Source organism: Balearica regulorum, chromosome 7, assembly GCF_011004875.1.
Source record: "Balearica regulorum gibbericeps isolate bBalReg1 chromosome 7, bBalReg1.pri, whole genome shotgun sequence".
Lineage (NCBI taxonomy): Eukaryota > Metazoa > Chordata > Aves > Gruiformes > Gruidae > Balearica > Balearica regulorum.
In genome coordinates, this window is record NC_046190.1 from 28,563,475 (window position 1) to 28,591,157 (window position 27,683).

Below are 27,683 nucleotides of genomic sequence, written 5' to 3' on the forward strand. Positions count from 1 at the left end.
ACATTCTTTTGTTAGTATAAATTCCTGGGCTCCAAGAGGATTTCAGAATCAAGAGGCATCCTAATTTGAAACCACAGTTTGTTTTCCAGTTACAGCAAATGGACTTTGCGTTAACACACAGTAAAACATTACTGTCTAGACACTTCAATTAGACATGCTTAAATCATAATACTTTCTCATAAATACCATCAAGGAACATGAAAGCATCAACAAGGCTGAATTTACACTAAGTTTTGCAACAAATTTATGCTCTGTTTTGAATATGTATTACATAAATCTAATAGAAAAGACCAAAAGTCAAGTATAAAACCCAGACTGGAAAGTAAGGTGTTAGACATCCCTCTCCCATTTTCACAATTTTTTTTTAAATGGTTCAATACTCATGGGCTTCTGCCCTGTGCTTTGTATTTAGTGCCTGCATCTGGAAAAGGCAGCTGATACACAGTGTTTTCAAATCACTGACTAAGCTTTGACATAGTCTAGTGGAGGGTGTCCCTGCCCACAGCTGGGGGCTTGGAATTAGATGATCTTTAAGGTCCCTTCCAACCCAAACCATTCTATGATTCTATGACTTAAACCTCTTGATCTTTCTGCTGCAACAGCATTTCATCTTCATTCTGCAGTTCCAACTTCTCACGTTCTTGTTCCAACTGCCAGTTTAAGAAAGGACAAATTAGAAGGAAAAAACCCACATGATCTTCCCCACCCCATTGCTTACAATGTATTTCACAATTGAAATCTTAAATAAAATAAAAAAGGAAGTACAAAACATAACTGCAATGTTAGTAACACAAAGCCCCTTCAGTATCACCTGATTCAACATTTTCACAGGTTTTAGACTCGCATGGATAGAAAGGCTTTACTACCAAGAGGAAGAAGAAATAGACAACTGAAGTTAGCATACACACTTAAGATGCTGTCACATTCCTCATGCTCTTTAGCAGTCTATATTCATTATCTCCTATACTTTGGATTAAGCTCTCTGATACTTATGGTATTTTGCACAGACAGATGAATCCACATAGAGTCAAATCTATAGAAAAGATTGGTAAGCAATGCCATTAACATTAATCATCATCATCAAACTTTACAACTTCCAATTGGAAATATCTAATACAAATTGTTTGTTATTTGGGAGCCTAAGTCCTATTGAATCAAAACTGCATAATCTAAGAGTTCACATTCAACAACACTAGGGCCTAGAGAATACTGTTTGCTGTAGCATTTTGTGACCAGTTACTACAAACATTGCCAAATTGTAGTAACTAGTTTTCACATTCCTGTTTGGTATGTAAAATCAAAACAAGCCTGAGTACAAGACTATAGCCAAAACTATGAGTTAGGTTAAAAAAAATGCATCTGAGTATTGTTCAACATCTTTCCCTCAGTTTAGATGAAATTAAATATTTCTCTGTGAATTATCTCTAGATACAATCTCATAGCCTTGACTCCATTTACTATTTTAAATAACTTACAAAATCCTTAAACAAATAACTGTTGGTCTGCAAATTAGTAAATCCCAAATTTAAAAAGTGCAAATAAAATAGAATGACTGCATCTTCCACTAGAACTGGGCTTAACAAGATTGGCACAGATTTAAAATTAAACTTTTGATTTTAACATCATGAAAGTCAGCCATGTAAAAAAATCTTGTCAGACAATGTGAACTTTACCACAGCAACAGATGCTGCTACACATCTGCTCGAATTCATGTGATTCCTTTACAAAGGACAGATGGAAACACATATTACCTCTGTTTCTCAGATTTCAAGTCCACATAGCATAGAATATATATATTCTATGTATAGAATTTAAATTGTTTTATACCAACAGAATACTCAGGTAGCTAAGGAAAGAAAGAGGCATCTCATTGGATCAAGCTATAAAAACTGCTTGAATATGCAATCTTCATTCACTGATTCGCAATCATTTTCAGGACTCTATAATTGTGTATGCATTCACATTACTTTTTTTGTCTTACTTATATTACATTCAAGTAGCTTTAGACAATGATCAGTTATTACTCCCAGGCCTCCCAGCAGGCCTGCCAAAAATATTTGCAATGATTTCTAGCTTTATTTGCACCAGCTCTTGTTCATAATTAACTACAGAATACAGTATACTTATTTTAAGTTACTTCTCATGCAAGACTTAAATTGCTTGCTTTTTACCTTAGACTCTTAAATTATTTTTTATAACATTTTACTACATACTACATAAGTTTTCCTTCCCATGTGCTGACTAATCATTTCAGTTATTATTTACTAAGGTGAGATTAAAATACTTGTTTTACACTACCTTCGATCAAAATCATTATACCAAGATTAGAAGTATACAGAGTGCTAAAAGATGCCACACCATCATACACTATTTATAATCATTTATTCTTAAGTATTATTAACCTGACATTGTTCTTCAAGTTTCTGCTGGAACATTAACTCTTCTTCCTTCATTTTTCTTAACATTTCAAGTTCTACCAGGGCCACCTCCCGTTCTTGTTCCAGCTCAATCCTCTCCAACATTCTCTATTTCAGAGATAATACAAAATCAATTTAAAAAAAATATTAAATAGCATTAATTATGTTTCATGAATCTTTTTGCCCAAGATGGATTCACCTTTTTTTCTTCATCTAAATTTCTTCTGTAATTGTAAATCCAGTGTGCCAGATACTCTATTGGATCTGCTGGCCGATGCTCTACAACCTCTGCCAGTCCCTCTTTCAAACAGCTTCCCAAACATCTCTTCAGATACTGAGACTCCATCCACACCTACTAACAACAAACAGACAGACATTAACCATCAATATGAGAACTAAACCCGGGTTTTTAAAAATTATTGCCTCAGGCACAAAAAACTGAATACAACATGATTTTTTTATTAACCTGACAATTAATAGCAGCAAGTTCCTTAAATTTAATATTGGTTTAGTTCTTAAAAACTCTAGTGATATATTAGTTACATTGAGCACTACAGGGAAAAAAAATGCTCAAAACCTCCCTTACTATTTAGACAAAGATAATTCAGAAACTGCTCGGAATTTGTAAGCCAGCATGATAGCAAAAAAAACTATCAAAAGCACACCAGTACATAGAAAACTTCTATACAGACACTTGAAGAACAGCAAAGTAGTTCTGTAAATAATTAAATACAAATTTTTAGTCTGAACTAACAAAGCTATCTTTAGGATATGTATGCAAGATAAGGACCTGAAACAATCACTCTATATAGCTATGAAAGCAACAAGTCCCTACACACACACAAAGTTTAACTGCTCCTGTATTGGTAAACACATAACACACCCAAAATTCTATTTCTGTAACACTGAAAGACCCTTCAGTTGCTTTCAATGAGACTAAATCCATGCCACACAACCCTTGTTCAGAACAACCAGACCCATCCAACAGTACCCCACCCCCCCCAAAGCACACAACTCCACGCCACTACCTTCTTACTACACTGTGCAAAACACCACACGTGTAAAACTTCTCCCACCCGACCATTTTCACCTGGAGCCTCCACCCACGCCCTCTGCCCCCGGGCTCCATTTAAGCCCGGGCTGGGACCTTCACCTCTCCTCAGAGCTACGTGCTGGCTACGTCTATCCCTAGTTCTGCTCCGGTAGTGTTGTTCCTATTTCCTGGGCAGACCTGGCACATGACCTCATCTCAACCAATACTCCATAGACCGTCGCTAAGATCTGGTGCTGTCACCACCCTGTCTCAGGTGCCGTGGGGCAGCCACTAAGGTAATTATCTAGCCTGCCTTACAGCCATCCTTAGCTCCTCACGCTCACCTTCCCTCAGAGGGCCACCCCGTTCCAGCTGCTCCCTGGTATTAGCTCCCGGAGTCCCGAGCGTGTCTCCAGGACGGCAGCCTGCACCACACTCGTCCACCCCGCTCCTCCTGCCTGCCCGCCCCCGGCCCAGCGGCTGTCGGGCGCCTCCTCACCCGCTCCGACGTCGCTCTCCTCACAGAGAGTCGAGGGAGGCGCGCACCGCCCCGGAACGCGTTGGGTTGCTAAGCAACACCGCTCGCGACCTTTATGTAGCCGGCAGGAGGCACATGATTGGAGGAAGGGTGTGGCGTCACAGCGGGGCAGTGCCGGATGGGCGGTGGTGAGGTCTGGGGTGGTGTCCGGCAGCGGGGGGAAACCACCGGCCTCCGCCGAAACGGGGTGTTCGCTCCTGCTCCTCGGGGTCTTCCTAGGGACAAACCCGCTCCAGATGTGTTTAACGTCATCTCTCCGTGAACAGTTCCCTGTCAGAGGGGGCTTACACAAAAACGAAACACACCTGGAATCAGTCCTGATGCAGTATGCTGGTAACATACAGATACTTCGATTTAATTTAAAGAGTCAGCCATACCTACGTAGATAAAGACTAGCAAGCAATTTAAGAAAGAAAATGTTCTTGCAAGTTTAACGTGAGGAACCCGAGCTAACGCTGGATGGGGTTTCGTAGGCAAGGACAGGGGGCCTTCGAAACAAAGCTGTGATCTCCTGTACTTGAAGTTAGACTTCCAGCATTAAAGTGGAGTGATCTTTTTCTCGTCACTGACAAACTTACTACCTGACATTCACCTCAAATTTGACGAGCTGTTCGTTTTACTGGCAACTCTTAGTCAGGTATTGAGAAAAGCTGCAAATAATTGCAGCTGAAGGAATGAATTCAGCGTCTGAATCAATTCTGAAGCCTAGCTCCGTTAACGTCGTCTCGGTCTTTCCCTATTGGAAGCGAATAGATCGCGGAGTGAGGTCTTGCCAGAATGAAAGACTGCGTCGGAGTGATGAGGCGTACAGCTGATAAAACGGATTTTTGAAAGGTAAGGAGCTGGTGTCGGTATTTCGTATCTAGGACGTAATAGGTGGCATTACTGCTCAGGCCAGAGGGTGCCGCTGGCGCTCTGCGAACACGTTTCACAGGCCGGCAAAGCCGCCGCCGCCCTTAGCCGCGGGGCAGAGGGGAGGCGCGGCCCCGCGCTGCGGCCGCCCTTCTAGCAGCGGCCGGTAGAGGTGCCCCGCCGCCTCGGGAGAGCTGCCGGCCGCCCCCGCGCATGCGCGGCTCCCGGCGGCGGGTGGGCGCCTGCGCGGCGATGGCGGCGGGGCGCGGCGCGGAGGCCGAGGCCTGCGTGGGCCAAGTAGTGCTGCCCGGGGACGTGCTGCTCCTCCCTGCCCACCCCGACGAGGACGCGGAGCGGCTGCGGTTGGGCGCCGGCGCGGCCCCGCGGGGCCGGCTGCTCTGCGGGCCGGGCCTGCGGCGATGCACGGCCGGGCTGCTGGTGACCAAGTGCGGCCTGCTGCGGCACCGCCAGGCGGGTGGCAGCGCGGCGGGCGGCGCCTACTGGGTGGACTCGCAGCAGAAGCGGGTAGGGACGCGGAGGGACCGGGTTGGGAGCGGGGAGGGAGGCCCTGTCTTGTCGCCACTTGCCTCACCTGCGTGTTCACGAACCCCCTTTGCAGTATGTTCCGGTCAAGGGCGACCACGTCATAGGCATAGTGACGGCCAAAGCGGGAGACGTGTTTAAGCTGGACGTCGGTGGGAGCGAGCAAGCGTCTCTGTCCTACTTGGCCTTTGAAGGGGCCACGAAGAGGAACAGGCCAAATGTACAGGTAATACTTTTGTTTATTGGAGGTAACGCTTTAGCGTTGTCGTTTGGTGCTTCTTTTATGTCTTAGTACTTTTTCTTAGTAAAAGGTATTTTTATAAGCTGCGTGTAAGAGGAGTAGTGCAGGTTTATTTGCAGTGGTTTTGCCGTAGCCCTTCTTAGAGGTTTTTGCACGATTAGGCTGGGGGCTTTCTGAGATTTCTTAACATGTAACTAGTGTGATTTCATATCTGTCAGATGGCAGGCTTTTTCACTCCTTACAGTTTAACTTTCCCATAATACTGTCAGCAGTTCATAAGCAATGTAGATCTAAGGGAGCACTTTGAAGTTAAGGTTTTAAAACCAGGTTTTACACTATCTGGTACTGGTAGAAAACAATTGTTTTTTCTAATAACGCTGTTCTAAACACTTGTGGCACATGCATGCCATAGCTTCTGTATTCAACTGACTTACCATCACCAGAATGTATAAATGGATGGTAAAGAAAAACAAAATAGGTTAGTGTGAGTTTTTTGTTTTCCTGATAAATGATTATAAGAGCAGGTTGGTTAGACTTTTAATACCCTTAAATAAAGAAAAAATTATATTTAGTATTTAAAAAGGAAAAGAAGAATACAACTTGAAATAAAATTTTGTACTTTTTTTGTATCGTTCAAATTCTAGTAGTGATGCAAGATAATTGTTCCTAGTGGATGTTTCCTCTAGTAGAAGATGAGAAAATGAGAATTCCTATTATACCAGTTTATTTTTGTCACCAATATTTTGAAAAGTGGCCTCATGGGAGGGTCTTTATCAACTGAGTATTTATTACAAATATGCAGCATGATCTTCTGTAATACTTTGGCTTTTGTCACTGCTTTGTTTAGGTGGGAGATCTTATTTATGGTCAGTTCCTTGTAGCAAATAAAGACATGGAACCAGAGATGGTCTGTATAGACAGCAGTGGAAGATCAAGTGGAATGGGAATAATTGGACAAGATGGTTTCCTCTTCAAAGTTTCCTTGGGTCTAATAAGAAAGTAAGTACTAAAAAAAGTAGTCACTCTAACAGGTAATGTGGTGGGTGGGATTTGCCCTACTATTTCCTTTGAACAGTGTGGACAACTTTGATTATCAGAGTGTATTGTTATTTTAGTGCACTTATACCAGTTTTACTGAATAGAGTGTGGATATTGAACTAGAAGGAGTATGTATTTTTGCCTTAAGAGATTTAGATGTTCTTCTATATGGTGTTGTGTGACCTGTTTAAAAAAGATGATGTGGTTGCCAAGGCAGTATGGAAAACAAAACCGTTGACTGGGGGAAATCAAATGTTCAAGCTGGGGTTTCAGGTATGTACCTACTACCTTGGAGTTTAAAAATTGGAAATGCTTACTGTTCTTTTTCTGCTTCATGGGATAGTAGGAGATGTACATTTGACTGACAGCTAATTAAAGGGGTCTTTCCACATCAATACACGTAATTTTCTGACCTCCCAAGAAAAATAAATTATTAAAATAAGGATAGAGCTTAAATTGTGGGATTTTGATGTAAAACTGACGTGTTAATTCAGGGACCTTTCCATAAGCTTTTAAATTGTGAGCTTTGGAGTTACTTATGCTGATGCAAATACCAGATTTTTTTGTGACTATCAAAGAAGACTAGCTTATATGGATAAATAATAGTCAAGCTTTGTTGTTGCTTTTGGGTGGGTTCTTCTGGTTTTCTTTGGCAAAGTAATCTGGAGATGCAAAGCAGCTATTTCATACCTGGGTTTAAGTAATGATTTGTCTGGTTTACATGTCCTATGAGAAGTCAGTGTGAAGTAATAAAATTTTTTTTGACCATTCTACTTGTTTTCCTAAGTTTGTCTGTATGCAATTAAAGAAATAACAGTATATTACAAGTAAACTGTGAAATCCTGATATATTTTTCTTTGAGAAAGGTTGTTGAAGGTAGATTTAATCCTAGATGTATGATAATATTCTTGATATTTCATTTTCCAGTATGCTGTCACCTAATAGAAACAGTCTTCTATATTTACTGCTGTTAATAGTTTCTCCCAAAGGAGGAGGGAAGTTGTGTTTTGAAAGACATATCTTTAACTCTGGTGTCAAATTTATGCATAGCAGCACTTTAAAAATGTCACTTTGTCAAACAGTGTAGTTCTAGAATTTATTAAATTATAGAGTTGATATAAAAGTATCTGTTCACTTTAAATTTGTCAGGTATTGCTTCTGAATCTAATTAGGAAAAAACTAAGTTCATGAATGATATATTTTTTTAGGTGCATATGTTTTGAGAGGAGAATTAAATATCTGATACTGTATTGTTATTTTAGATGATTATGCAATTTGATCATCTTACCTTTTGGTGTTACTCTATTATCTCCCATAATGCCAGTACTGCAGTTTAGTTATTGGTTGATGATAATGTGGTGTCTGTCAAATGTGACCACTTCTACTTCCTCTGACTTTTTTAATCTTGTTTACAGACTCTTGGCTCCCAAATGTGAAATAATTCAGGAGTTGTCACAATTGTACCCATTTGAGCTGGTGCTGGGAATGAATGGAAGAATATGGGTAAAAGCTAAAACAGTTCAACAGACTTTAATTATAGTAAATATTTTGGAAGCCTGTGAGTATATGACTGCAGAACAGAGAAAACAAGCACTGGCCAAATTGTCAGGGAATTGATAAGAGAAAACCTTGAGGATTTGAGATGACTGTAGAGTGTCTTGATTATTTTTGTATTCAGATTTATATTAAAAAACTTTTTTAAATGAAGTACTAGACTTCTGTTGTTCTTCAGTTCCCTTTATCTGTACAGCTTGTTTTATCTAGAACTTTGTTTTTACTTTTGTGATTATGAAACTGTTTCTGAATTTTCTGACTGATGTGGAAAGTATTTTAAAGTTTTTATTAGCTGTGAGTTTTGAGGTGTAACTAAAGTCTCTTCTAAGAAAACTGGTCAATTTATAAACTGTGTATATTTGCTTTTTTAGTCATTATTAATATTAAAACTTCAAACAATACATGTTTATTTGGGGTAGCAGAAAGTATTATTTAGGTCATTCATTCTGGTCAGATGCTCTATGCAGTGACAAGTGATTATTTAGTACTTCATAAAATTTGGCAAGAAATGCAGGCGGAGGATACAAGAACATAATTACAGGGCATAGGATAAAATAATCATAGGGTGGTTAAAGCAAATGATTAGCTGAGACCTAATGCGGTCATAGTGACCTTACCACTTTCCCTGAAAGATAACCTGGCTACTAGTCTTAATGAATGGGACATAACTTCGGTATGAACATTCAGGAGGCTTGATTGCTTACTGGAGGTAAAAAAAATAGACTTAACAGTAATACTATTTGAAGTCACTTGCAACTTTTTCATAAGTGCTTTTTAACTAGAGATTATATAAAAACTGCTGCAGCAATAGCCATGTGTTTCTCAATTTTAGACATTTTATATTTTGTTTCATTATAGCATGAAGATTCCATATAGCTTTGTTTCAGGTTTAACAAAATCAGCTTTTTTGAAAAAAGCTGTGTTTGGCTTCTCTGTGTAATAGTTCCTTGGATACATGTAGAAGAAATGCTGTCCTAGGAAATATAAGCTGTCAGTCTAATATGTGAATAGTTTGCAACTGCTCTTTTGAGAAGCACTGTGGAGTAGTGGAAGGGGAATTACTGATGCCAGCTTCCTGTGGGAGGCAGGTTTTTGACTGTATGTACCCAATGAACTGCATTGGAGCTGTTTAAGCAGTTATTTAGATCTATGATGTTTTGTGTTTCTTAAGCCAAATTGTTTGATAGCAATGGTTAAAAGAAACTAGAAGAAAGGACTAGAGTAAGCCTGAATGCCATTTTAATTCCAAGTGGAAACAAATGTCTTGCTATTTATTCTGTACTTCATCCAAAGTTCAGCCTGTGGTATTTGATATGATTTTCTTTTGGGATCTTTCATTTAGAAATTGCTTCAATTCAGAGCCACTCCTCTGACTCATCTTTAATATGCTTACCTAGGGCTTCCCCTGATTCAGTAAAAATATAACTAATGGTTTCCATATGAGTCTAATGGCTACAGCTCAGAATTTTTTCTGCGTTTCACTGGCCTCCCTGTTTAGCATTTAGGGTATTGCTCATCTGGCTTGGTAGATCTTTAGTCATCTTTTTTCACCTGTCTTCTCCCAGCTCAAGTGACTTTCATTCACATCCCATAAATCCTTTAGGCCTATAATCTACTTCTTACCACACATGAAAAGCTGTAATTTAAGGATTTCACTAACTGTTCTTCTGCAGTGTTTTTTCAACTTGAGCTAACCAGGGCCCCTGCAGGTTGTCTGTTATTAGAACAATAGCTGGCATAAGCAGAAAAGTACTTGCCAAATCATCTCAGGGTGCAACTTTGTTTTCTGTGAGTGTTCTTGGATCATCATTATAAAACCACAGGAATGGGGAATGACACAGATCATTTCCTGAAGAGTTGTGGCTTGAAAAATATAATTAGCCTTACCATTTCCCCTTTTACCTGTTGAAGCAACTTCCATTTTCTCTAAAAAAGTCTGAATGTTAAGCCCAACCTGCAAGATACATGAACAATCCCAATTTTAAAATGCTGTTTTGGTGGTGCAGTACAGCAAATGGTGACCTGGAAAGTTTTTATCATCAGTGCCCTGTTTGACACCACTCATTATTCTGTCCCACTGTCAACTGCTTATCACCTAAATATAACCTTAGCTAAACAAAGAACAGGAAACAAAATGCATTGAAATTATGCTTGTTTTTAGTTTAACAAAATGGTGTGTCTGCTAAGTACTTTAGGTTTACCCCCTAGACAATCATTTTAAGTATGTACTACACTTAAGTTTGATAATTTTTCAGTGGCAAAAATGACAGTGCATGTGAACAAAATCGGTGTGGGGAAAATGCTTGAAAGCAAATGCATTTAAACACATTACTAAAATGCAGAAATATTGGTTTGGGTTTTTGTTGGTGGTTTTTACTTGGAGACAAAGTTATCCACATAACTTAAACAAATTACTAGCTTTGACAAGCTTTATCTAATGAACAAAGTAGGCAAAATCGGTCAGATGTATGTATAGTCTTTGTGAACTTTTAGTTCTGGCTTGGTAACTAAACCAATATTGCTGTTATGAGTGACACAGAATATAACTTGGTTCTAGAAAGAAAGACTGATCATGACTTATGTATTCTGCTGGAGAGGTTACAGGAATTCCTTCACATTCCCATTAAAGGTACATAAACACATGTTTCAGGAAATGGAACTTGCAGATGTGATGCTGTGGACTTGAAATATTCTCTTGTGTTTATCTGCATGATGTACACACTTGCTGATTCCACTCATTAGTCACTTGTTTCAGATACTCAGTGATTGTGCATTGGGTACTTTCTTATATTGCTTTTGTTTCAAGTTGTTGCCATGAAAGTTAAGTAAAGATTGTAGATGTCAATATGGCTGTAGTCTGCATCCCCAGTGATGAGTACAATGCCTTAAAGTTCACAAAGAATTAAATGGAAACCATATATTGAAAATATGAAACACAGTTTGTGGCCCTTCCTAGGTTGATGTGTTGTATAAAAACCAAGACTAAATGCTAGTAGAAAGTACAGATATGCAGTATTGAAACTAAATAGGATAGTAAAACATTTGTATTTTGCTCTAGCAGAAGAAATTTTCACAGATAAATAGTTCAATGTAGTAAGAGGATTAAGAGCTTAACTCTAAGGCTATCGTTGGAGTGCGGCTGTAGCTCTGCTAGATTGAAAGTGTGCTGTGCCCAACTACTCGTTACCACCTTACCACCAGAAGTTGCAACTGAGGCTTGCTGGTATGTGTATTTAATTCCTAGCCAAGCTCTGTTAAAACAACCCAGATTGGTGTCAACACTTTTAATAGGGTTGTTTTGTTTTTCCTAACTCAGATGCTCTTTTATCAGAAGAGGTCATGGAATTTTTCTCTCAGATTTTAAATATTAAAAGCAGCTCATCTACTACTGGAGAAGTATTAATTTGTTAGAGAAAACTCAGTTCTCTTAGTGCTTGAGCAGGTAATTGAGTAACAGCTAAATCAACCAGTATATCAACAGGTTATTTTAAACCTTACAAATTGTTCATCTCCAGGCTTTGCATACTTATATAAAAAAATACACCAGTTTTTCTAGCTACATATAACCAACTTGGTGAGATAGACATTATTTGAGTATAAAAACTAGCTGTCTTAAGGACTATGTTGGACACTTCATTTAGTTGTAACACAAGCAGCCTTGTCCTTACTAATAACTTGTCTAGATTGCAAGATGTGTAACTACTATTGAAGTATATAGTAAGGAATTAAACATGTCAGTTTTGCCCCAACAACTTGAGAGAGAAATAGCCTAGAAACATGTTGGGTGCCTGGATTTTAATAGAAATTATGTAGCAGTTGTGGGTGGCTAACCAGGAAGGCTGCAGAGTGACTGTTTTCCTCTGATGTCCTGATCTTGCTTAAGTGCAGTGACTACCTGGTGCTATCGATAGGGCGTTTTTGGGATGTTCAAGAGCCTGTTTTTGCCTATACAGCCTGAAGGTTGATCGCTGTTCTAGTGGCTTGAATTGTCATTAAAAATAACTTTTTACTAGGCCTCGGTGTCCTACCTAGTATGACAAAAATGAAGCAAAATGGAGTAGAATAACAGTATAGGTAGCACTGCAGTAAATCGGACAAGGAAAAAATGTAGACCATGAAGATTATTAAAGACTGTGGGACAGAAAGAAGGACTAATGACCTTATCTGCTCTTTCCAAAGGCTTTGGTTGTCTGTTGTCTTGTTGTAAATGGTAGGCTTTCCTGTGATTCAGTGTTTATTAGGCAGTTGCCAGAAGAGATTTGTATTCACATCTGTATACCCATTAAAAAGACTTACTAATTCTTTATTCCTGCTCTTGTCCAGATGGAGGGTGTTGCACTGTGAACTGCTCATGTGGGTGAAACTGATTTCAAAAGACCTGTAGGTCCTTTTGGTTTCTTCAGTGACTACTGCACCCTGATCTTACTTAAGATAAATCTAAAATCCTGTGTCCAGGCTGTCTGTAGACAGACTGGCGCTTTTATTTCCTGAGAATTGGGATGATGTTGAAAATACCACCACGTGAGTACATATCACTGTACAGCCTCCAAACAAGAGATGGCTTTTGCCTGATCTGGCTGAAACCTATGTCAGTCTGCATCTGTGTGGATATATATGCCTTTAGAAGCATGTGGGTGAAAAGTTCAAGCTGTATTTTTGTATATCTGCAACTAATCTTATTGGCTCAATATCAAAAATCTTAATTAGTCTGAAAATCCTTCTACAGATACAGGGCCTAGATCCTCCTTTAGCCCACCACTGTTTCCTCCTTGCTTCTGAGAGCTCCTGTTTACTGATAGAAAAGACAGTTTAATATAAGCCATTTGTCTTAACAACGCCCTTGGTCTAAAGCTGGTCTATAGAAGCATGATCCAACAAGAAGTAGAAATAATTAACTTCTGAAATAACACACAGCTTTGTCATTCTGTATGTGAATTGAAAGTTTCGTAATGCTAGATCGTGTTTTAGCATAGGTACTGATACAGTGTATGCTGGGTGACTTATGCACAGGCATGCAAGGGAAATTTAATTAAACTGATACACAAGCTGTTTGCAGACTGATACTCTTCATTCTGTTTAACTGCTATAAAACTGAGTTACGAAAGCAGCAAGAGAAGGGCTCAATGTGCTTTTTAAGACCACTATTCAAAACCTGAGAACTAGAAGATTAAATGTTGGTGCCTGTTGCTCTGTGAAGTGTTCTTTTTGTGTTTAGGTACTTCATTAGTCTCTTTTTTAACAGGAAAAATGTGTGAATAACATCTGAATAGGTGTACAGAAAAGCTAAACTATTACAGATCAATCATAATAGGATTTTATCAAGAAGGAAAACCAGAAGACCGAAGTGCTCAAATTCCCATGCAACTTTCCTGCCAAAATCTCACTAACTTTGTAAAGCAATGAAGGCTAAGTTAGTCTAATAAGGACAAAATAATTGTTGCTGCAACCTCACTTATGCAACACAGCAGCTTTTCATGGAAAGCAAGCCTTTCTGGAGACACAGGCAGAGAATGTTAGATTCCAGTATTTTCATAACACCATTTTTCTTTGAGTTTGCCATCTATTAGAAGTGTGCATGCATTCAAGGGATTTCACTGCCTTGTAACGGACAGAGATTCTTGGATGGAATCCAGATGTGCGGGCTCAGATTTTTTTGGGGTTTTCTGCATTTTTCCTTTTTATGATAGGGACAAATGAAGTCAGAGTCACTTCTGTGATTTACTGCTTATTGTTCTTGTCTGTTGCTTTGTCATGGACTCTTACTCAGGGCAAAGAATAAATAAAAAGATGTTTTTGTCTTGTGAGAGTGGGTTGGTTTTTTTTTTCCCCCCTCCCCTCAGGATTACTGTCTACCTTAGAATTGTGAAAGCTAGCTGCCAGATTGTTAGAGATGTAACGTGCAGAAGTATCATTTAGAAAAAGGGTTTTTTTGTTTTGTGTGCTTACCATGGCAACAAAAATAATGGAGCTGCAATTCTACCATTGCCAAATGTTGACAGCTGGAGCCACAACCATTATAAGATTCAGAAGAAAGGAATGTTGACAGCCTGCAGAAATTAGCGTTTTAATTACATGATGATGGCTGACAAAATTTGTCACTCATTTTTTTTGTCATAGTGGTTTTCAAGGATTGCTGTGGCAAAGATACATATATTCAAATGCTGACTGTATTTCAAAAACAGTGAGAAAGCCACTTTTGCGTATTATGTTTGGTATTGACAGAGTGCCTTACCACACTGGTTAAGGAGAAAAAGTAAAGATATTACTTGGTTTCATGCATTTCCAAGGGAAAAAAGCAGCCCTACACTCTACTGTCCTCCCAGATTCCCCACCTCTTTCAGATAGTACAGTAATGCTGTTTCTGCCATGAAGTTTCCATAGATTAGTTTTTAATTGTGCTTTAGTGTGTTTTTTATAACGGGTTTGATTTCTACAAGCACTTGTCCAGATAAAAGCATAGCTACCACAATTTTTTGACAGGCCCAAAATATTTTCCCTGCAACTGCCTGAGCCTCTGCCATTCTGACATCATCTACTGAGCAATGTGATGCTGTCTTAGAAAAAACCGCTGCTGGGTGCTGCTGTCCAGCAGCACAGGGATGCTGTGCTCCCCTGCGGAGCAGGGTAGTGGGGCCAGGGAGCAGCCAGCCTCTGGGAGCTGCTGTGATCTGCTCGAAGGGGTCTGCTGGGGTGCCTGGGCAGGCGTGCTGGTGCACCTCAGCACGTGTGGCATGTTGCTGCCTCCAGTTTGATCTGTGCTAGGCCAGAACCACGATGCTTCTATTGCTTCTAATTAGCAGAGACCTTGTTTTGTGGTCAGGTTCCTCAAAAAACCAAGCTCTGTGCTAAACAGAAACTGAGCAGGTCTAACCAGAGCAGCTGGTGACTGCCAGTTAAGAGAGATAAGAAAAGGCCATTTGGCCTATATAAGTGTGGGACATGCTGAAAATCAGTGGTGCGCAGTTGTTTGGAATGTAGCCTCTCCAGTACCATCAACGAGGTTATGTTCTTTCTCCTGAGCTGCTTGTTGTATTCCTGACTGGACTGTGCTGTCATTGCTATTACCTTGTTTGGTTTGGGTTTTGGTATTACAAGTGCCAGGTTAACTGGAGACCTCAGGAGATCGTCCCAAAGTAGTGAAGATGAGTTGTCCGAGTTTCTGACTGGAGCGGTGCCTCATGACCGCACGGAATTAAAGAGCGCGTTCATTAAATGATGTTGTGACATGTTATTGGCTGGCTTATCTGAGCAAGTATATTCTTGAATGTAATATATAAGAAAGCATTTTAAGTGCCTCATTAATCAGACTACTTGAATGATAAGCTCACTACGTTCTCGGACTTAAGTCATGATGGGCGGTTTTTTTGCTCTAACTGTATTTAAGGGCTGTATCTTATATTTCGTTTCCTTGCTTAGCCAGAAGCTAGAACAATCCTAGTGAGGGGAAAAGGGGTCCCTGGAGGGACAGAAGGGTTTGATTGGTTCCAGTCCCTAACGCGGCGATAATCCCCCTCAGCGCAGCAGCTCTCTTGAGCCCCGTGCAGCGCACGGCGGCGAGCCCTGGGGACGCCGGTCCGAAGGGCACCCAGCTTTGCCGGGCGCCGCCGGTCCCCGCTGCGCGGCGGGACGCCGTGCCTGCGCCGAGGGCACCGGGGGCGGTGCCTGCGCGCCGCCCGTCCGCACGTGCCCTGCGGCGGCCGGGAGCAGCTCTGCGGTGCGCTGCGGTGCGGCAGCGTGAGTGCGGGGGCGCGGAGGGCGGGGGGGGAAGGGCGTGGGAGCGGGGCGCACGGCCGGGGTGGGGGGGGCGCGGGGACGGCCGCTGCACCGGCCGCGGGGAGCGGGCTGTCCCCGCGGCACTGCCAGGCCCGGCGCCGCCCCCCCCCCCGCCGGCCTGCTGCCCCGGCCCGGCCTGCGCGGCGGCCGGCTCTTCTGCCCCCATCCCCGCTCGTCTGCTGTGTCCCCGCCGCGGTGCGTGCCGGCGGGGCTGGCCCCGCTCATGCAGCGGGAAAGAGGCGCGCAGCGCTGGCTGACTTGAGGCGGGAGGGGCTGAGGTGGCCGTGCGAACAGCTGTACAGGACAGGCCGGAGGGTCGCCGCGGGTGAGGTCTCCTCCCTCCCCCCGTGAAGGGCCGTGATGGCCTTTTGACGCGCCGCTCTCGCCGTCAGTGCTGTGCTGCTTCCCCCCACGTTTTGAGGTCTGAAGTTCCGTTTATGCCTGTCCGTGTGATTTAATATTTTGATTTATCCCTGCTTTCTTCTGTAACTTAGCCGGGGTGTAAGTAGGCACAGCAAGATTAGTGAAAGACAAAGAGAACTCGGTGCTTTGGTTCGTGTCATTCCTAGTGCATTGCTTTGGTCTCTTCTTTCTTAAGAAATCCACTGAATGCACCTCCAGGGTGCTTGAAGTGCCAGTGCAGGGTCCTCCCAGCCTTCTCTTCTAGAGCCGCCGGGACAATTTCCCCATCAGACCGGGTTCATAGCCGACAGCAGAAAGGGTAAACTAGGTTGTGGGCATATCTACAGAGACGAATGTGTTACAGCCCAGTTTAGGCATAGAGCTGCCCCTCTGGGTTGGAGTTTAAATGTATTTTGATTATCTTGTATTTTTCCTTTTAGTAACGAATAATTTTGCTCTTAGGAATTATGTAATGTGAGGAATATGAAAGTTAAAATACAAGCAAGGCCTAAGAGTCCAAAAAGGTGGAAAAATAATTTAAGCTTGAATCTGCAGGAGTCATGGCTGGGTTGGAACAGGAGGGACCGCTTGCTGCCTAGTGGGTCACTGTGTTTTTGGTGGATGCTGATTTACATTATTATTGGGTCTGTTGGTATTCCTTTTCTTCCCCTACCTCTGCAGACTGCCACAGCGTGCAGCTTTCCTGCTCTGGATCCCCAGCAGACCCAGCAATGAGTTTAGCGTGTAGTGTCTTCACATAAGTACTTTTTGCAGTTCTGTGCTCCAGTAATTCCTCCCATCTCCATGGTATCTCCATTGGGCTGACTGAGCAGAGATTTGTATTTCCCATACATGGTATCTAGCTGCCTGCTCCCTCTGAATGCACCTAAACAGTTAGAAGATTTCCAAAGTGTTGTGCAAGAGTTCTTTGCTCTGCCTTGCTCAAAAGAAAAGAGTTGTGGAGATGCTGTATTTCTTTAAAACATTCTCAGAATGGGGGAGATTATTTGGTTTAACAACAGACTTCCTTTCAAAGGAAGGAGCATGGTTTGCTTGCTTGATGCCAGCAACTTTCTCTTCAGTTAGAGCCAAGGGAAGTGTTGTACTGAATTCATGCACAGGCTGGGAAGAAACCTAAAAAGATGACTGTTATTGTTGACACGACGAATGGTTTGTTACAGGATCTTGGCAATGGCAAAAAGAAAAGAAAAAATCCCTCATGTTGTGAAAATTACTTACATTCATGCCATCAGAAATGTTAGGAGGCTTGTGCATTGATTTTGGCATTTAAAGGACAATTTAGGTTGGAAGGGACCTCTGAAGTTTCTCTAGTCAAATCCCCACTTAAAACAGGGCTAATTTTGAAGACCTGTCAGGATACTGTATTTTGTAATCCTTAATGGTATTTAAAAGCTCATGAAATCTTGATAAGCATGTTACCAGGTTACTGTGAATTATAAATTTTCTTTATATGAGTTAGATTACAAATATCTTTGTAATCATATGACTCATTTCTTGGGGGAATGTCTCATGAAAAATAATCTGCTCAACTTATGTTTGGGATATGCAAGTTCTGACAAAGCTCTGAAAGATTTTTAGGCTCAATATAGAAATTCTTGGGGAAGTTAGGAGTGGGAGAGAAGGGAAGAATAAGCAATGGTTAAAGCCATTTTAGGCCAAGGTATATACGCTAGTGCCCACTGAGTGCTTCCACTTCTGCTCAGCTGTCGTCTTAGGAAAAGTATTTAAGTAAATCTGTGTGCTACCTTCAGTTTTATTGACAACTTGAAAACACAGACTTTCCTTCTTTTTTTTGACACAGCTGCAATGGGTCCTGTTTATACTGCTAAAATAAATGTTTAAGGATAGCTATCCTCCTAATGACAATTTTTGCTCTGGTTGTGGGTGGGAGGGAAATGAGACATCTAGAAAACCATGTTTTAACCGGTCTTCCTGACACAAAGTGAAGACCATAAACTGGCACTTACGACAGGATTAAGACTAAGCTTGTTTAAATTCTGGTTAGCTGAGTACTGACAAGACTATAAAATAAGTCACTTTTATCTTGGAGATCTCTTGTGGTCACCACAAAAACACACAAAAAGATGTTTTTCCTTTTTTCTTTGGCCTCTGCTCTCTGGAAAGAGAAGTGCTCATTCCCTTCTGGAAGTTTTAGCAGAGTTGAGAGCTTGCAGATCTGATAGTTCCAGAGAAAATAATGCTCTTTAGCTAAGGGACGTTGCCACATAAGCAGGTAACCTAGCATTGAAACGCTGGGTTAATTCACCAGTGCAGCCTCTATATTGAAGCTTTTTTCTAACATTGTGCATTGTCATGGGTTTTTAATTGTTTCCAGGGTTGTTTCTATTGTTTTGGCATGCAGTGGGGGTAGAAGTAGAATAGGCTGAAACATAGCAAAAATGTTACTTGTTAAAATGTACAGTTCTACAGAAAAGCGCACTTCAGCATGCAGATCTTAAAGTTCAGTGCTGTGTTCCCAGCTTCAGAAAAGCTTTCTGTAATTCCCATTTCCTGTACCCAAGAGGGTAACCATGTGTTCCATTAAAAAAAAAAAAAAAAAAAAGGGAGTGATTAAGATACCTTGAAAACAATCTTGCTGTGGATTGGACAGCCTGTTCTTTCGTAACCACCACGTATTGCTCAAAGACACTTGAGAGCCAGGTCCTGGCCGCAAGGCAAAGGCTCCAGAGCTGGACTCCTGCCTGGTCCTGCCCACTTGCCACCCGTGGCAGCGCAGTTGATCTTCTCTCCTGCCTGCACTCTCATTCAGGGAAGCTGGTGGTGGCTGATGCTCCTGCGGGCTGCATGGGGTCTGGTGAGTGCGTGCACTGAAATGTTACAGGCTTACAGGATGCTCTGTTCTATCTGCTCCTCATGGATTATGGCTTACGGAATGCTTTGTTGTATCTTCTTACTGTGGATTGTCATTTGATGTTTAAAAACTCACAAAGTTTGATCACGAGGCAGTAATGTTTGTATTTTAAGGTGGAGTGGAGCATTGTGAAGTTCTTTTGAGCTTCAGATTTCCTTAATAAACAGCGGCTAAACAGAAATGAAGCTGCTAGTAGCAAATGCTCAGCTGTTTTCCATTTAGTCTCTTCTCTTGGGCTTCAATGGCATAGATGTGTCAGGGCTCAGCCTGTTGTCTTAGAAAATGTTTTAATAAACCTGGCTGCTGTTTCCCATATGCATTTTTCACAATGGCTCGCTATGGTGTTTGCTTAGCAGGGGAAGAATTTCAGTATCAGCACGTAGAGCTGCTTCTTCCATTCCCCTTTTTATTTAAATAGCAAAAGATTCACATTTTTGAATAGTTTTGTTTTGTTTTTTTTTTTGTCAGTGAGTGGAGACCAAAGAGTCCAATTAAACTGAAGAGGTGTGTTGACTAAGCTTAATGATCTCCTCTCTATCAGCTATAACTGAGTGGTAGCTGGCTTTTAGCGATGCTGATAATGCTACACCTTCCTCCCCTCCCCCTCCCCCCCCCCATAACTAAGAATTGGGAACAGTTCTTGACCAGACAAGATTCAAGTCCAAAGAGTAGTTGGATAATCCAGCTCTGGGAGGGAGCAGGGCTATAGCCTTTTCTGTTTGTAACGGAGATTTTTAAGCCTAAACGCAAGGATATTGCTGCATTACACCAATAGATTTTTAATTAGATTTTGGTCATTCCAAAGGCTGGGGTCAGGATGGTCTCTGATATGAGTCAGAGGCGGATATCAAAAAATTGTCATTACAGTATGACTTCATGTTTTAAAAAAGTATTTAGAGAAAGCAGATACGGTCAAGGAAGGTTTTCCTTGGTTAGAAATAAGTGGTGAAATGGGGTAGAATCTGTTCTTTTTATCTATGGTATGTTTGTGTAAACTGGCCTTGTTTCCTGCTCAGGATCATGAATTACATTTCTGTGATACTGTCCTCCTTGGAACCAAGTATGCTGCTAAAAGAACAAAGCAATTTTTTTTCAATATGTTTTCTAGCTGTTTCTGCACATAGGCAGTTGATTGTATTTGTCAGTAGTATTCTGGAGCTAGTTTGAAGGATGGAAAGGGATTTTCTCCCAGAAAATTCTGGGCACTGTGGCTCTGACACAAAAGCGAGGAGCTACTCCTAGTTCTGACTTACAGGCAACAGCTAGCTGTGGAGATAAAGATTAAGTGTGTCTCTGGTTTATTGCCAGTCACAGTTCAGAACGGTAATATTTTCCTATATTTATGAGGGGAAGAACCCTCTCCCATACAAAAGTATATACAGACAGCAATATTTACCAAAACAGTATATCAGGGAATAGGGATTTGCAGACAGCTGTGGAAAAAATTTGATTCTCCATATTGTGTAATACTAAAGTTGAGCGACTGCGAATCTACAGCCCTTTGTAACACATAACTGTTGTGAAGTAAGTGTACAGTGACTTCTTATACTGCCAAAACTCCAATGACTCTTGTACCAGTTATTGCTCAGAGCTGGATCTTGAATTTTTGTCCACGAGGCAGGGCTAAGTGTGCTTTCCTGCATCCTCATAACTGATGCTGCTTCACTGGAAAGTGGCTGTCAGGCCTTCCCAGGCTTGTGGAACATGTGCAAGGGTCAGGATTGGGCTGTGGAAGGTTTGTGGATGGATGGTGGTTAAATAAAATTGTCACCCAACCAGAGTCACCAGTGACGACAAGCAGTGTTTGTATTTTTAAGATTCAAGTAGGCATATGTATTGGCTTCCATTGGAATGTTATCAGTTCTAACTGATGGGTGTGAGTTTAAGTTGTTTGTTCCTGATGTCATTTCTGCTTTAGCAAGAGTGCAAATCGGTTAGCGTATAGAAGGTGCTATCCAGGGCATGTTTGTAATGTTGGATCACTGTGTCTAATAAAATGGTTTCAAGTGTACATATTTCTGTCTGCAGGCATGACTGATAAGCTCTAATTTTGGCTTGGTGCCTGCTTTGGTTCTAGCGTGGCACTGTAAGGAACACGAAAGGATACCAGTTGTGGTGAACCAGATACAGATTATTTTTTTTAAGTCTTCTGTGGTATATTTGTAAAATTCACTGTTTAACATAGATTAGTGGGGCAAAAAACCCCCATTTAATCTACAAACGCCTCTTTTTTTGAAAGAAACCACTGTCTTACTGAAATAATTTAAGTTACCAGCTAACATAGAGGTCATCTTGTTAGAGTCTTTATTACTCACATATATTTCAATCATCTTTCTCCCTGTTGCGTCTGAGCACTTTAATCATGAATGTTTTTGTCGGTCCTGTAGCAGGAAAAGGTAAGAATATCTTGTTAATAGTTTTTATGTGGGTCAGACACAGAACTGGAATGTAATCTAGATCTTCTAAAACCCAGTTCAGTACATAAATAAATATACAGATTATCTCCAGTCAAACAAAAAATATCCACGTGACCTTTTAATTGTTTTAATCCAATTCCTCCTTGTCTGGCATCACCGATGTCCAGTGAGCTGCTTTCTTCTTTCTCTTTGCAGAAATGTCCTTCCTGCCTGACTTCGGGATCTTCACCATGGGCATGTGGTCTGTTGGTCTTGGAGCCATTGGTGCAGCTGTGACAGGCATTGTCCTTGCTAACACTGACTTGTTTTTGTCCAAGCCAGAAAAGGCTACGTTGGAGTTTTTAGATGAGATAGAGCTAAAAACTTTGGGATCAGGTAAGATTCTGGATGTTTCAACCCACATTCTTTGATAATTGGGCTTTTATAAGAACCTTTATAAGGCCAGGGTTGGAAAAGTTTTTCTTAGTCTTTCCTAGTTATAACATGTAGTTGAGTGTCCTCGATAGCAGATAATTCTGGTGAAGGAAAAGCAACCAAAACTGATACTTCTGGATGAAACATGACAGACTTCTAAAAATCCATAAAGCAGTAATACCCTGTTATGCATATAGACATTTTTTCTGATAGAACGCTATTTGACTGTGGATTTCTCAGCAATGCTTTGTGTTGGTTCTTAAAGCATTATAAACAAGAATGGCTGGTATTATTGTTGGTGCTGTTTCTCCTATATAAACAGAAGAAAGAACATTCAAAGCAGGAGAACTATGGAAGAAGAATGGTGCAGTGATCATGGCTGTGCGAAGACCTGGATGATTTTTGTGCAGAGAGGTACTTGCTGGGCTTGGGGATTAATTAGGAAGAGTTGAGCTCTACTTGGCATAGATTCCCTTAAAATAAAGGGAGGGGGTGAATAGAACGGTCATCAAATACGTCTGATGATCTGAAAGGTCTTGTTTCCTAGCCCAAACTGGCTGCCAGCTAACAGCATACTTAGCTTTCTTTGCAGCTGGTTTGTATAGTCTAGGTCCTGAGCATTTTCCTTCTGAAGGCAATGGAGACATAATTTTTACATCTACCAGGGACCTAGCCCATGGTAATTAGAAAGGGAGATCACACAAAATCCAACTGGTAATGTGTCTTATAAGCTAGTTGTATTCCATATGTCAAAAATAAATCTCTGTAAGCCAAGTAGTCTCTGGTCAAAAGCAGGTCAAGACTGGACTGGCAGAAAGCCATCAGATAAAGACTATTGGCAAAAAAGAGATGAGCATAAAGGGGAGTCCCTTGCTGTTCTGGATGCTGAACGTGAGGCAGGAAGGTAAGGAGTCTGAAGACAAGGACTTAGTGTTCCATAACACGGTGGGCTGGGAAACAAAATTTGATCCTTAAGTTGGCATTAGACTCTTTGGGTGGAGGTGGGAGGAGACAGTTAAAATACAATTTGAATGTACTGTGTGCCTGGGCACAGCCATAACTTGTACCTTGGCCATTATTTTTCTCATAGCTATGGGGAAAAATAGCTATTACGTTGTTACTCACTACTCTATAACATGGAATAATTAATATTGCAACCACTTAATTAAGGGATCTGCTCCCATCAGTAGTAACTGCTTAAGTATGTGTAGAATTCATGGAAGGTTAAACATTTAAGTACTTTGCTCTTTGAACAGGTGTAGCGTAGGCAGGAGAACGTGCTACGTGCCTGACTGTGTCTTTCACATACAGTCAGACAGAAATTCATTACTGTGGTGTTTTTTTTTTTTTAATGCTAACTTCCTAAGTAGAAATAAAGAGCTCAATTCAAAGAATTATTTTTTTTTTTTCTTTCAGGAAAAAATGAGGAGAGAGAAATTTAATTTTCTAATTCTTAATTTTGGTTCAAAGCTTCAAATTTTTAACAGAGGCAGTCATGTTACTTACCAGCTAATTAAGGCAAAGAACTGTTCTGTATTTTAACTGTGAAAGTGTTTGAAAAAGCTTTTAAATTGTCTAAACTGAAGTTATTTTTGATTGGTGTATACTCAAAGCATTTTTGTGAGTTGACTCTTGCTTTTCTCCTAAGAACAGTTCAGTTGCCTTTTTTTTTTGGTCCATTAATGTTTCTTCATAGTACTGAAGCTGCTTCTTTCCCCACTCTGAGCTGGTGGAATGGTTCAGTTTATTTCATTTTTTGCAAGAGGCAAAATACACTTGCTTCCCACTATCTTACATCTTGGAAAGCATGTTCAACTTTGTCCTTGTTGACAGCACCAAGAAGGAGTATGTACTTCCCTGGACACAGTGGTGGGGTTGAAAAGTGGCCATTCTACCTCATAGGTCACTGACCTGATACCAGGATCCAGTCATGTAGTGATCCAATGCTCCAGTCATTGTGAAAGTGCCTTGGGCTTGCTAAATACTGTAGGTATCAGCTCAAGCAGTCTAAAGTAGCAGAAGAGCCATAGTTGAACTATCAGAGGGAGAAACTGAAATGGGAATTGGGTTTTTTGGGTTGTCCCTGCCTTGGTGGAGAGAGGAAGTATTCTGCTAGGGTGTGCTTCAGTTTCACAGACAAGGTGAAATGGTCACAGCCCCATGGTAAGGCTGTACAGCTGTTATGTGCTATAATTTGCCCACAAAAATAGACCTCTCTGCTTTCTCTTATTGTATCATTTTTAAAAAGCAGTAAAGAAAAACAAGTCTGGTCTAGTCCCAAGATGCTGCTTGAAATCTAATCTCTTGAGAATTTTACAACTTAACTATGCTCTTACATTGTTCCTGCTCTCTCCCCTTCTGAAAGCCAAGCAAGGAGACAGAAAATAAACCCCACCAAACTGCTGAAGCACCTTTCTCTTAAAGGCTCATCAAGGTTTGATGGTATCACTGTCTCTCCAGAGACGGTGATTGCTGATCTTACACGGGTCGCCACTGCACTAGCCTGGAACATGAGTTCTCGGACATGTTAGGTCGCAATACATTTTTTGTTTGTTTTGTTGATTATGAGAGTTTTGAACTGTATCAGAAATCCCAGATAAAATTGTTTTTAAGGCCCCTTTTACGAAGATCATAAGGTATTTTGTTGAGGGAAAACTCTCACACTTACTACTCGGTGTTTGCTTGTGATGCTGATTCATCCGTTTTCGTTTCCTCTGAAAAAGACAGAGTATTGAATTGGAAAGCTGCCCTTACCCTTTCACCTACTGATGTCTTTCTAACGTATTTTCTCCTGTCTGTTCACCCCTCTCTGTCTGCTACTTGATACTCAGTAAATTCTAGATACCCTGCAAGCCTTTGAGTTAAGGCATTTCAGTTCGGTGGCTGAGGGTGTTCACATAAACTGTGTCTGTTTTTTAAAGTGTGGGGTTCTTTGTGGGAGTTTTGCTCAGTAAAAATGGCCTTTCTCCATTGGAGATGAGAAGAAACATTTGCAGTGTGTGCACTCTAGTCTGCTGGAAACCTAGGAGGCCTTTGTACAATCTGTGGGAGCTGAGATTCCTTCAGCAGAACAAAAAAACCCAGCAGATGACTGGTGACACCATACACTCTTACACACCAAAAAAAGCAGTATTGCTTCTGGGATACTGAAGGTGTATGAAGAAATTCCCTGATTATTTTCACTGGGAATGTTAAGTCATGTCTTTTCACTGTTCTGTAAACATTTAAAAAAATAGTTGAAGCCCCGGAACAGGCAAGGTATGTCTGCAGCTTTGAGTTAAACCAGTGTTTTATCCAGGTTTTTTTATATTTTATCCAGTAAATGCTCAAAAAAATCTCCTTCCTCCATGCTTAATGGAAAAAAAATTAGTAAAAATAAAGATTTGCCTAGGAGTAGAATTAGCTTAAATGTCTGATTTGCAGGTCTGTTTCTGTTTTGCACCTCAAGCTAGAATTTATGTATGTTTCTGCCACTCCTGAAATTCAAGATGAAGCTTTCCAATCTCCATCTACTGCCGGAAATGTTATAGCCTTTTTTCCCTTTCTTAGGAGGCTTCTGAGCTCTCCTCTCTGAAACCTCAGCTGTCCAAGCTGGGTGTCCCTCTCTATGCTGTTGTGAAAGAGAAGATAGGGACTGAAGTGGAGGATTTTCAGCATTATTTCAAAGGAGAAATCTTTCTGGATGAAAAGGTATAGTGAAGTCGGTGTTCTCCTTTTGTTTAAAAACACATTGTGAATGTCCTCTTTGAAGAGCTTGTATAAATAATATAGATATAATGTGGTCTGTATGAAAAAGGATTTAGTAGCATTGTAGTTTAAGAAGTTAATTAGCTTTGCTTTTCTATATATATGCTGCTCAGCTTATAAACTGCTCTGTAGCTATGCACTGATAACATGCTGTTGCCGGATTATTCCTCCCCTCCCCTTTAACAGGTAAACAATATGGCCTATTAATATTTATTCCTTTCTTCCACTGGCTGTGTGACTGGCTGATGTTTATGATGTGTGAATCAAGGTCTGAAGGTGACAAACATAATTCATGATGTACAGCCCAAATTGCAGTGATGTGGCTTGTCTCAGTATGCTGGCACATGCTGTATTGCCAGTCTCATGTGGCTACAAAACTTAACTCAAAAGATGCATTTAGAAATCATTTGGCTTCTGAAGGAAAAAGAATATGTCATACCCCAAATCAACTGGAAGATACCTTTATTTTCCTTCTCCACTCTGCCTGTATGAAAGAATCAGGCTGACTTAAAAAAAAAAAAAAAAAAAAAAAAAACCAACAAACCAAACCAAAAAAACCCAGATGGCTGATAAAGTTTCAGGATTTGGCACCACTGTTATCCCTTTACTAGCATTTTTATTGCCATACTTCAAAAATAAGAAAAAAGACATTTATCACAAAGCACCTCGTCAGCCACAGGGATGTAGATGTACATGGGGCTTAAATACTTGTGGATCATTGACCACGTGAATGGTGGCAGTACCACTGGTTAGCTGTGTGGAGGTAAGTGGTGAGGTAGTGCATTAAAGAGGTTAGTTGGGGTGCAATTTCGTTTTAGCTCTGCCTGGTTAGCTTGTGTGTGTTGTGACCTTTCTTGGACACAGGGTTGACTGGTTTCCTGAAGTTCATTTGGGAGGAAATTCCTTTTCACTGTGTGTGTTGAGATATTTTCTGTTTCACTGCAGAAAGGCTTCTATGGTCCACGCAGACGAAAAATGATGATGTCGGGCTTCTTCCGCTTTGGGGTCTGGCAAAATTTCTTCCGTGCTTGGAAAAGTGGATATAGCGGTAACCTGGAAGGAGAAGGATTCACCCTGGGAGGAGTATATGTGATTGGGGCAGGAAGACAGGTACTGCAGGCCATCTAGGAGGCTTTTATGTCTCCTGTGAGACCGGAAGTTTCTTTTCTGGAATTGTTCAGTTGCTAGTCAGTTGATCTCCTGTGGGGAGACTCATGTATGAATTTCTGTCTTGTGTCTTTGACTAGGGTGTTTTACTGGAACATCGTGAGAAAGAATTTGGAGACAAAGTCAGCCTTCTATCTGTCCTTGAAGCTGCTGAGAAGATAAAACCACAAGCTTCATAAGCGGAAAAATAGTTGCACATGTTTCTGATCACAGCTTGAAATGTAGAATGCATGTTTCTTGAACGTGCAGTTTAATTGCTTCTTAACTATTTAGTGACCAACGCAGAGGAAAGATTCTCTATTCAAACATACAAAATGATGAAAATCCTCCTGGATCTTTTTTTTTTTTTTTTGCTTTGCAGCCTTTCAGGTGGTCAAGATTTCAACTGCTCTTTTGTGTCTGACTGTATTAATGAAAGGCTGGGTCTAAAATCTGACCTAGCCTAGATGTTTTCAGTCAGAGACAGTCAGTTGAAAACATGGCTACCTAGGGGAGAAAAACTCCTAAGGCTGGGGTAACGGAGTACCAGTTGAGGTCGAAGCGTAATAAAACTATGTAAATGAAATGCCTTTGGTGTTTGCTTTTTCATTAACATGTAAACACATCTGTTTTTCTAGAAGACTGAATCCTGTCAGTCTAGATTATTCTGAGATT

General features: G+C 40.9%; 3 protein-coding genes and 1 long non-coding RNA gene across 12 annotated transcripts in view; 3 read left to right on the top strand and 1 right to left on the bottom strand.

Annotated features, from left to right (window-relative positions):
- LOC104641674 (DPY30 domain-containing protein 1) overlaps positions 1 to 27,683 on the bottom strand; it is a 291,916-nt gene that overhangs the window by 3,497 nt on the left and 260,736 nt on the right. For 2 of the 4 annotated variants that reach the window (XM_075758694.1, XM_010310393.2), the window contains exons 1-4: positions 3,950 to 4,357; positions 2,617 to 2,769; positions 2,403 to 2,525; positions 579 to 650 (exon numbers count right to left, since the gene is read on the bottom strand). In XM_075758694.1, coding sequence (XP_075614809.1) covers positions 579 to 650; positions 2,403 to 2,525; positions 2,617 to 2,763 — 342 coding nt within the window. In that variant the 5' untranslated portion in view covers positions 2,764 to 2,769; positions 3,950 to 4,357. Of the gene's footprint in view, positions 1 to 578; positions 651 to 2,402; positions 2,526 to 2,616; positions 2,770 to 3,949; positions 4,359 to 27,683 lie in introns of those variants that run through there. The other 2 variants (XM_075758691.1, XM_075758693.1) reach the window with 2 other exon arrangements.
- Positions 5,037 to 22,076, top strand: EXOSC3 (exosome component 3). 5 transcript variants are annotated; one of them, XM_075758684.1, is made up of 5 exons: positions 5,037 to 5,365; positions 5,460 to 5,609; positions 6,472 to 6,623; positions 6,880 to 6,935; positions 8,078 to 8,251. In XM_075758684.1, the coding sequence occupies exons 1-5, from the start codon at positions 5,054 to 5,056 to the stop codon at positions 8,101 to 8,103; spliced, it is 696 nt and encodes a 231-aa protein (XP_075614799.1). In that variant the 5' UTR covers positions 5,037 to 5,053; the 3' UTR covers positions 8,104 to 8,251. The 5 variants fall into 5 exon arrangements, with proteins under 5 accessions (XP_075614799.1, XP_075614800.1, XP_075614802.1 ...); XM_075758685.1 differs by having other exon boundaries at positions 5,041 to 5,365; positions 6,876 to 6,935; positions 8,078 to 8,212; XM_075758687.1 differs by lacking the exon at positions 8,078 to 8,251 and having other exon boundaries at positions 5,042 to 5,365; positions 6,859 to 6,935.
- Positions 12,552 to 14,010, top strand: LOC142602635 (uncharacterized). Its single transcript, XR_012836387.1, has 2 exons — positions 12,552 to 12,737; positions 13,459 to 14,010. It is a non-coding gene; the product is annotated as an uncharacterized LOC142602635 (long non-coding RNA).
- Positions 15,710 to 27,594, top strand: PRXL2A (peroxiredoxin like 2A). Of its 2 annotated transcripts, none has more exons than XM_075758690.1 (6): positions 15,710 to 15,950; positions 21,897 to 22,076; positions 22,438 to 22,529; positions 25,665 to 25,805; positions 26,808 to 26,972; positions 27,110 to 27,594. In XM_075758690.1, exons 2-6 carry the CDS (start codon positions 21,899 to 21,901, stop codon positions 27,206 to 27,208), a joined length of 675 nt encoding a protein of 224 aa, XP_075614805.1. In that variant the 5' UTR covers positions 15,710 to 15,950; positions 21,897 to 21,898; the 3' UTR covers positions 27,209 to 27,594. The 2 variants fall into 2 exon arrangements, with proteins under 2 accessions (XP_075614805.1, XP_075614804.1); XM_075758689.1 differs by lacking the exon at positions 15,710 to 15,950 and adding an exon at positions 19,059 to 19,227.

What these genes read in the sequence shown, in the direction of transcription:
- EXOSC3 (XM_075758683.1), top strand. Translation starts at nt 5,054, where the DNA reads ATGCGCGGCTCCCGGCGGCGGGTGGGCGCCTGCGCGGCGATGGCGGCG. An exon ending in TGGACTCGCAGCAGAAGCGG is followed by an intron (nt 5,366 to 5,459) that starts GTAGGGACGCGG and finishes CCCCCTTTGCAG; the next exon opens with TATGTTCCGGTCAAGGGCGA. An exon ending in TCCTTGGGTCTAATAAGAAA is followed by an intron (nt 6,624 to 8,077) that starts GTAAGTACTAAA and finishes TCTTGTTTACAG; the next exon opens with ACTCTTGGCTCCCAAATGTG.